At 54.8% G+C, this 9,410-nt stretch overlaps 1 protein-coding gene across 1 annotated transcript in view; it reads left to right on the top strand.

The window, feature by feature from the left end:
- Positions 1 to 2,432: 2,432 nt before the first annotated feature.
- The window catches only part of NTN1 (netrin 1), a 171,799-nt gene continuing 164,821 nt past the window's right edge, over positions 2,433 to 9,410 (top strand). Inside the window, exon 1 of the mRNA XM_081109001.1 lies at positions 2,433 to 3,465. Coding sequence (XP_080965127.1) covers positions 2,448 to 3,465 — 1,018 coding nt within the window. The 5' untranslated portion in view covers positions 2,433 to 2,447. The remainder of the gene's footprint in view (positions 3,466 to 9,410) is intronic.

Here is a 9,410-nt window from a genome sequence, read left to right as displayed (position 1 = left end):
AAGCTAATGTGTGACCCCAGAAAGAGGATGGGCCCAGGCTGTCCTGCCAAGGAACGGACGTCACTCCTCGGGCTGGGTGAAATCCCAGGCCTGGAAGAGCTGGCTTGGGGGGCTGTCTCTCCAGGAAAGCGGTTCTTCCGAGACTGAGCTGGGCCAGGCGAGCCCTGAAGCCCCTTCTTAGAGTCTCGGAGTTTATGAAAATGCCAAGAAGACAAAATGAGGCCCTTAATGGAGCTAATGAGCAAGTCAGCTGTTAGGCCAGAACCAGGACCCTGGGCTTTCAATCCAGATCTGTTACTAGTGACATGAAGCAACAGAAATGTTGTCCCAAACTCCCAGCCCGTGCATTCTTTCCCCACAGCTCTTGGTGGCTGCGGCAAGACGGTCAAAGGAGACTGTCACTGTCCTCAGTCCTTCCGTTAAGGTAGAGCATGAGGTAAGGAGAGGCTGGGAGGCCCGGAGAATGCCCCTGAGACTGCAACTGGGTGGGAATATCCGCTTGACAAATGTGAGGAGAGGAAGGATTTGATGTTTACCAGTTGGGAGAGCTGGGCAAGTCTCTTCACCTCCCGAGAGAGACCTCAATGTCTTCATTTGCAAAAAGGAATTAATGCCTGCTTTGTAAAGCTGTTGTGGGCTCCCATGAGAGAGTATAGGGTATGGCACCCTTCAAGACCTGAGCCAGGAAGAAGTCCTATCAGCCTGCCTCAGGGGACCTGGGAAGGCTGGCTTCCCCCAGCCTGAGGCTCTGCAGACCTGGCTAGAGGGGCGCTGGCCAGTGCCCAGGTGCTGTCCTGCTTCTTTCCCCTTCAGTCTACTGCCCACCTAGGTTCCCCGGGCATGAAAGAAGCCACGTGCCTGCCAGATAGGCCCAACCTCACAGTGACAACTGTGTGTCCGTGGGAGGAAGTGTGTGTGTGTGGGGGGTGTGTTGGGGGGGAGTGGCGGGGGGGGGGGGACTGGTGCACAGGAGCAGCCCCTCCCGCCAGACCCCATGGGCTTCGGGCAAGGGGAGTGAGCAGGCAGAGGTTACATCCTCCCCTTCCTCATGACCCCAGGCTGTTTGCCGACAGGGGCGCGGAGCTGTACGCGGTGCCACCATGGCCACAAGGCTGGGTTAGAGGCAGGCCCGACCTCGGCGCAGCAAAGAAAACAAACACAGATGTGTTGGGATGGGACCTGGAGGGAGAAGCCCGCCCCCTCCCCCACCCCCGCCTGCGCGCTCCCGGGGAGAGGGGCTGGCGGAAACCTGCGAGGCTCCCGGGGCAGCGCGGGCCGGAGCGGGGCTGACAGTCCCCGTCCCCGCCGGCCCCTCCTCCCTCCGCGGGGTGCGCGCGGGCCCGGCCTCCTCTCCGGGGTTTCCCCGGGCGCTCTCCTAGCTTTCTCTTTGTCTCTGCTTTTCTTTCTCGGGCTCCCGGGTTCCCACCCGCGGGCGCCCTCGCTCTGTCCGCGTCCCAGGCCGCTTCCCTTGAACTTTCTTCTTTCCCGGGGTGAAAACTTGGCTCCCGAGCGGGCGGCTGCTCGCCGACGTTATTGGCCGGCGCCCCGCCCGGCGGCCCCGCCCCCCGCCCCCGCGCTCCCCTCCGCCCCCCACTCCCGGCGCGAGTGGCGGCCGCCGCGGAGCCCTCGGAGGCGTGCGTGCGTGTGTGCGAGTCCGCGCCAGCCAGCGTGAGTGTGTGTGCGCCCCGGGCGCGGGCTGGGCGGCACTCCGACCGCGGCGGGAGACCGGCGGCCGCGTCGTCACTCGGGCGAGAGCGGCGGCGGCGGCAGCAGCGGCCGGGCCGGGGCCGGGGCTGGGTAGCGGCGGCCGCGCCGGGCATGGAGCTGGCAAGCCCGCGCTGAGGCAGGACGCGTCTGCTAGCGGCGAGGGAGAGCCTCCCGCTGTCCGGCGTGCGGGCTCCCCGGCCAGTGCCCCGCAAACTTTTCTTTCTCTTTTGCCCTTTCCAGAGGTAAAGTCCCGAATGCGGAGTCTCCGGCGGGGACGCGATCTGGGGCAGCGGAGCGGGACCCCAGGCTGCGGGAGGAAGGGGCGCGGGTCGTGAGGGGTTGAGGCCCCCCGCGCTCTCCTGCGCCCGAGACTTGGGGTGCAAGACGGGCTGGCTGCGAGCGGGCAGGCGGGCGCGGGCATGCCCCTCGGGCGGCGTGGAGGCGGTGGCTGGGAAGCCTAGCTTTCGCCCGCGGCCCCGCTTCGCCGCCGGGCCGGGGAGAAGCGCGGGCGATGCTGGCTTGGGGGCCCCGGACTCGCCTCCCTCTGCGAGGCCGGCAGTCGGCCGCGGGGCTGGCGCTGGGGAAGCCGGGCGTTCGCCCGCACCTCGGCTCTTGGCCCCGCGGTGGGTAGAGGGCGCGGGCGGGCTGGCTGAGCGCAGCTCCCCTCTCTCCGCAGGCGCCTTCTGCGGCGGGCGGACCCACTCCTCGGCGCGGCGGGGTCGGGGCAAGCTGGACGCAGCATGATGCGCGCCGTGTGGGAGGCGCTGGCGGCGCTGGCGACCGTGGCGTGCCTGGTGGGCGCGGTGCGCGGCGGGCCCGGGCTCAGCATGTTCGCGGGCCAGGCGGCGCAGCCCGACCCCTGCTCGGACGAGAACGGCCACCCCCGCCGCTGCATCCCTGACTTTGTCAACGCGGCCTTCGGCAAGGACGTGCGCGTGTCCAGCACCTGCGGCCGGCCCCCGGCGCGCTACTGCGTGGTGAGCGAGCGCGGCGAAGAGCGGCTGCGCTCCTGCCACCTCTGCAACGCGTCGGATCCCAAGAAGGCGCACCCGCCCGCCTTCCTCACCGACCTCAACAACCCGCACAACCTGACGTGCTGGCAGTCCGAGAACTACCTGCAGTTCCCGCACAACGTCACGCTCACGCTGTCGCTGGGCAAGAAGTTCGAGGTGACTTACGTGAGCCTCCAGTTCTGCTCGCCACGGCCCGAGTCCATGGCCATCTACAAGTCCATGGACTACGGGCGCACGTGGGTGCCCTTCCAGTACTACTCCACGCAGTGCCGCAAGATGTACAACCGGCCGCACCGCGCGCCCATCACCAAGCAGAACGAGCAGGAGGCCGTCTGCACGGACTCGCACACGGACATGCGCCCGCTCTCCGGCGGCCTCATCGCCTTCAGCACGCTGGACGGGCGGCCCTCGGCGCACGACTTCGACAACTCGCCGGTGCTGCAGGACTGGGTCACGGCCACCGACATCCGAGTGGCTTTTAGCCGCCTGCACACGTTCGGCGACGAGAACGAGGACGACTCGGAGCTGGCGCGGGACTCCTACTTCTACGCGGTGTCCGACCTGCAGGTGGGCGGCCGCTGCAAGTGCAACGGACACGCGGCCCGCTGCGTGCGCGACCGCGACGACAGCCTGGTGTGCGACTGCAGGCACAACACGGCGGGTCCCGAGTGCGACCGCTGCAAGCCCTTCCACTACGATCGGCCCTGGCAACGCGCCACCGCCCGCGAGGCCAACGAGTGCGTGGGTGAGTGGAGCGCCGCGGAGGGTGCGGGCGGCGGGCGGGGAAGCGGGCGGCTGTTCTGGGGGCCTCGCACCCTGGAGCGCGGGCCGCGGCTGCCCCGAGGATCATCCGCCGCGGTTGTGCCGCGGGAACGGTGGGAGGTGCGTTCCGGGAGGTAGTGGACCCGGGAGGGCGGACCTCAGGACCACGCGCTCCCATGGCGCTGGCCGTGGACTCTCGGGTTGGCGACCAGTGCACTCTGCAAAGCCAAGAAGCACGAGAAATGTTGCGAGGGTGAGAGAGGGTTTTGCAGAAAATATGCCGACTGGTCCCTCTAACCTGGGATCCACATGCAAACATACGTTGCTTTAAGCTCGGCTCGGCAGGATCCCCCTTAGGGCTGAAACTGGGCGCAATGGGGGATCCCGGCCGGGTTCCCTGGGTGTTCCAGCCCCACAGCCATACACCCCTTGGGAGATGGCAAAGGGATTTGCAGTTTGGGGCCAGTTCAGTACCCGACGAATATCAATCATTCCTGCGCCTTTTTATAGTTCAATTTTTTTTTTTTTCCTTTTGGACAGCGTGTTTGTGTTAGCAAAATAATGCTGTGGTTTAAATTAATTACTATCCACAGATTACAAAGGAGAGTTCATTAATTATTTTAAACCAATTCAATTCTGGGTTCAAAAAATGAACATAACAGATTTGTTAGTGTCAGGATTGGGTGAAATTAAATAGTTTTGAATTAACTAAGGATCCAGATTCGCACTTTTTAGTGGGGTTTCTGTTCCTGAAAGAGAAAACTGACAAAACCGGCACTGGTGAATAGATTTTGTTAGAAATGAGACTAAGGGGGTACATTCTATTTCTGAATTGTGCAACTTTCCTGCTATAGAAACTCAGGGTCCAGTTTCTGGGGGCGGTGGGAGGAGGGGGCAGGTAGTAAGACATTACTCTTCCAGTATGAGATGTAAATTTCATTTCATTTTAAGGAAAATTACTTAGTGTGTAAAGTGCCATTTGGTGTGCATCTTTTGTGAACAGTATAGATTTTTCCTTCGCACCCCCCCCCCCGCCCCCATCCCCAAACAGCCAGTGTGAGTCTCCTCAGTGGCTTCGCCCTCTGAAGCACATTGCAGTTTGCTGGTCCCCACGCACACACGTTTTGAGGTCTGGTTCTGATTAATTGTGTCATGTTGTTGTCGAATAGTTTGTGCCTCATGACTGCGGATGCAGCCTTCGGAGCCATCCAGTGGAAAACATGCATGTCTCGGAGCGCTGGGTGGGCACGGAGGCCCGGGAAGGCCTCCTGGTCTGCAAGGGCTGGGCCTCCTGTTGCATGGTGGGCCCTCCATTTTTGCACTCACTGTGTCGGATTTTGCAGACCTAATTGTTCTCCCCTCTCCTTTAAGAGATGGAACCGGGTTGCCTGTTTGAAGAGTCTTTTCAGGATTCTGCAGTGAGATACTTATACCCGGGCATTCGTGGTCTTTGAGAATGAAATTCCTTTGATCTGCTCAAGTTCTTCAGAAATATTGGTTTTTCCCATCTCTTCCCCCCTCTTCCCCTTTCCTCTTTTCTTTTCTTCCTTTTGTGCGGAAAAGCCCTGTATTGACATTCCAAGGGCCTCCCAGGGTTTTGCTATCAGTTTTAGTTTGTATGTGCATATGAAAGATACCTTTGAATTGTCACCAGCGGGGTCTAATTGGACAAATGCAAGTGAATGCATTGAGGCAAATAAGCTGGATGTTGTGGTAACATTTGACTGGTTTGAAGATTTGTTCTCGGTGTAGATTTGTTCAGATTCATGAGCCACCCCTCCCTCTCCGTGTCACTTGGGATGTGGAGACATAACCCACATTTGCTGTAACAATAGTCCTGCACTTGAAATAACCTCTGTAGTTTAGGATTTTGTCTTTTGACTACAGCACTAACTATGCACAAATTGGATTGACAGTTTTTTTAAGCTAAATGGAGCAATCAACATATTAACTAATGTAATTAGTAAGTCTTTTTGCTCAAAAAGTTTAATTAGGCCTAATAAGCACATGATCTACATGACAAATAATCAGCTAACAGTATTTTCTGTTTTTTTTTTTTTTTACTGAAGTTATTTTAATTCTCAGCAGTTAACGTATCTTTAAATTTTGCCAGTTGTTCAGTTACCTTACAAAAGCAAAGCCTATTCAACTATCTTAAAGTTACTTATGGTTTCCTTTTTGAATAGACATTCTGATATCTTGTAGATACAGACAGGAAAGTCAGGTTGAAGTTCCCATAAAGTCTTAATTGAAGTCTTAGTGATTTTTCCATCCTTCTGTGAGAGAGAAAGCCAGCAAAGACAATTTAAAAGTGATTTACAATGAAAGGTCGAGCTTTTTATGAAAAGGCCCCGTAGCGGAGAGATGTGAATGAATTAGTATTTGACAGGTGATCTGAGACACTACAGGGCACTGTGCTAGGAAAAAGCCTTAATAAATCCTTCGAACACTAACTTTTGTGCTATCAGCGGCTCAGATCCTTTTTTTCCCTCTCTCTCCAACATAATCCCATCTTGCGAATTTCACACTGTTGACCTAAATTCAAGCTCCCAGATTATTTACAACTAGGGCAAATTGAAGAAGTATATCTATTTTTCATTCCCCAAATCAGTCTTGATAAACACGAAGCATTGTCCCCGTGCTATTCTGTCTTTGCCACATTGTTTCAAGGTTGAGTTCTCTATGGAATAAATGTGAACTTTGGTAAAACTCAATTTTATTTTGAATGCCATTTTGGGTTACTTCCGGAAAAACACACACCCTCGAAACAATATGAAAGACAGGACTATGTATAATGTTACAGCCTCGACAGCTCTCAGTGGAATAACTAAAGACTTTCTTCCGCCCGTATGTATCAGCAGTGTTCACATGCTTTTACACACATGTGCATTTGCATTCATGGTGTAAAGAAGCATCCATGCATGGTGGTGGGGGGGGGGGGCGGTGTACATTCAAGGGAACAGTTTTAAACCACCTGGGTTGCTAGGCCCTTTTTTCCCCCACTCCTATTTTTTTTTTTTCAAAAGAGCATCTGAAGACCATATTGTGTTTCATAAATTATTGACATCAGTTTTAATCAGTGTCCCCCTGACGTCGGAGCTGTGTTAGTATTTAGTGCCTGACTAAGCATGCTGTTTAATCTTGCTGTGGGGATGTCAGCAGGAACCCCTGCCTGGCTTGTGACAGGGTGAGCTTGTGAAAACTCGTTTTTCGACTCACTCTCTGGTTTTGCATTGCCCAGCTGAAACCCAAAACCCACACAAAAGACATCTTTGCAAGATGAGCACCGTGCTGGGCTGGCCTCCGCTGGTCATGGGTACCTGCAACATAATGCTCATAATTGTTTAAACATGGTTTTGGGAGGGAGTTTTTCATGCCGTAAATGGCTCCAGTGTTTGGGCCTACCATCATCCTCCGCACGAGAGGGAAGGCTGTCTTGGTGGCGTTGCCGTGAGAAATCCAGTGCCCTGCTAAAGACGCTTGCAAAATCAGAAGGCTAACGTTATTTGCTGCCTGGTCCAGAGTCTGGCACATAGCTGTAGATCAGCGAATGGTTTCTTAGTCAGAGTAGTTATTATAATTACTGTCATTGTGATGATTAACTCTTGAGGGCTTATTTTTTTTTGCCCGGCAGTCATTAATTGAATCATTTTATCATTGTGACTATGCTAATAAAAGGCACTATTAATTGTTTTCATTTCACAGGTGAGGAAACCACAACCAAGAGACATTAAACGTTTTACCCAAAGACTACCAGCTGTTAGTACTACATATACCCAGTAGATGGTGGAGGTGAAACTCCAGTCTGATATTTATGCTTTTAAAGCATCCTTGGTGCTGCCTCCCCATAGAATGGGTGATTGGATGGATGGTGGGGCAGTGGCAGGCACACATCCACATACAGGAGAAAAGTTGGCACAACTTTTCTTGCTAGAACTGCACGCGGTTCTCGTGTTATATTATGTAATGTTATCATTATATTTATGGTGTTTATTCATGCTTAATAGGAAATTATATACAAGAAGCTGTCCTTTATTTTAGCCATCAGGCCGAGCGGGCGCTGGGGTGAGGAATGTGAGTGAAGAGGGTTTAAATACTTCCTTGTGGGTGTTCAGCGTCCACAGGTGTTGCTGATGGCCACGTCTGTCTTGATTCCAGGGCCTGTGATCTCTCTCAAAGATGCTGGAACAGAGCTCATAATCAGAAAATCCTCTTTAATAAGGCCTTCTCCTTTCTCCCTAATGTTCGGATTCCCTTTGCTTCTCCGGGACATATTGAGGAAAAAAAAAAAAAAATCGAGGCAGTGGCTAAGACGTGCTGCTAAGAGAGGAGTGCAGTGGCATATCCTGGTCCCCAGCGCGGTGCTGGTCGGTGCAGCGCCTGTGTGTCAGCAGCACAGGCCTGTCATCCATCTCTGTGGGCCGCTAGAGCTGGAGTGAGGGTCTTGCTGGGTCCTCAGTTCCTGGTGGGCAGGGAGACAGCTTTGGGACAGGGTATCCTCGTGGGGCGGGTCTCTGCATTTCCAGGCTCTGCCAAGCTCTCCTTTGGCCCTGCCCAGACTTCTCTCTGACCTCCTCCTCCTGTAGAAAAATGAGATCCTCGGAAAAGTATTTGAGACTTTATGTCCAGAGAAAATATTGGAAAGGCAGTGGGTTGAAATTCAAATGTTCCCTGGAAGGAATCCCCTCATTTTGTGCTCACAGCTGGTATCGATATTTCCTTCTTGAGATGAGTTGTGCTTTTCATTAAGTCGATTTTTTGTCTTGGGATTAAACCAACATTGTATTCTTAATAGACTTTTATGTTTACACTTCAAAAGTCCACTGGGTTGGTTGGTATTCGTGTTATCTTGATGGCTTCTATAGTTTCTGCTGTGCACACTGGCCTCACCGAAATAAATGGCTCTCCGGGGAACTGGATTAGAAAACAGCCTTATCTGTCCGCGCACGAGTGTGGCTAGTTCGTGGGGCAGGGTTTCTTTCTTCCTTTTAGAAGTGGCCATCGTCCCAGGGGTTTCTGCAGGGCCTTAAATTGGCGGGAGACCGGCGGTGCAGGAGGGCTTAGGAACCAACCGCTCAGGATCTAAGCCTAACGCTTGCAGAGTGGCCCACAGCATTGGCCCGTGGTCCGGAAAGATGCACATCAGCGCTTGTGGTCTCCGCGGCCTGGGAAGGTGTGGCACAGCGTGGGGCGGCTGGGCAACGGCAGGGTGTAGAATGTCAGTTCGCGGTGGTTGTCAGGTTGCCTCCTGGAAACAGCCCACAAACCCCCTATGAATGCCCGGCACCGGACCAGGGGCGTTATATGGGCTTTGTTCCGGTGCGTCAGGTTCCCACCAGGAGTGGAAGCTTTTCCCAAACAGATGCCCCTGCCACCCACGGGCAGTTTTGACACAAACTGAACTAAGTGTGGACAGGCGTGCAGGGCACATGCTGGCTCATTCAGCGACAGCGTGGCACACGCAGAGCGGGGGCAGGAGCCGGGCTTGCTTGGAAGGCCGATCGTTGTCATCAGCTCCAAGGAACAGCGTTTGTGGATCCCGCCCGAGATAAGTGAGCTGCCGGGGACCGTCCTCAGGACACAGGTCTCTTGGCCATTGTGCTGACCGCTGTCCTGGGGTTTGACTTGTGGGGCACAACGCAGTGAGTTCAGTATGGCAGCCCCATATTCTTATTTCTAAAGGGCATCTCCATTGTAAACGCAGAATTGAATCTTACTCTGCCTTGGAGACGTTGTATAATTTATGCGAATTCTCCCCCCCCACCCCCCCAACACGCACCCTCCACCGGGTCAGAAGGCAGGGACCTATTTCAGTTGTCAGTCTTTTGCCTTAGAGATAATGCTCCCTTTCCATCCCCAGCCGCCCGGACACCTGCGCTGGGTATGTGCTCAGCCCTGGCTACATTATTTTGTGCCAGTTCTACCCTC

This window comes from Myotis nattereri (genome assembly GCF_964212035.1).
Source record: "Myotis nattereri genome assembly, chromosome: 16".
NCBI classification, from domain to species: domain Eukaryota; kingdom Metazoa; phylum Chordata; class Mammalia; order Chiroptera; family Vespertilionidae; genus Myotis; species Myotis nattereri.
Note: the sequence above shows the minus strand (reverse complement) of the source record. Positions and strands in the feature narration are given on the sequence as shown.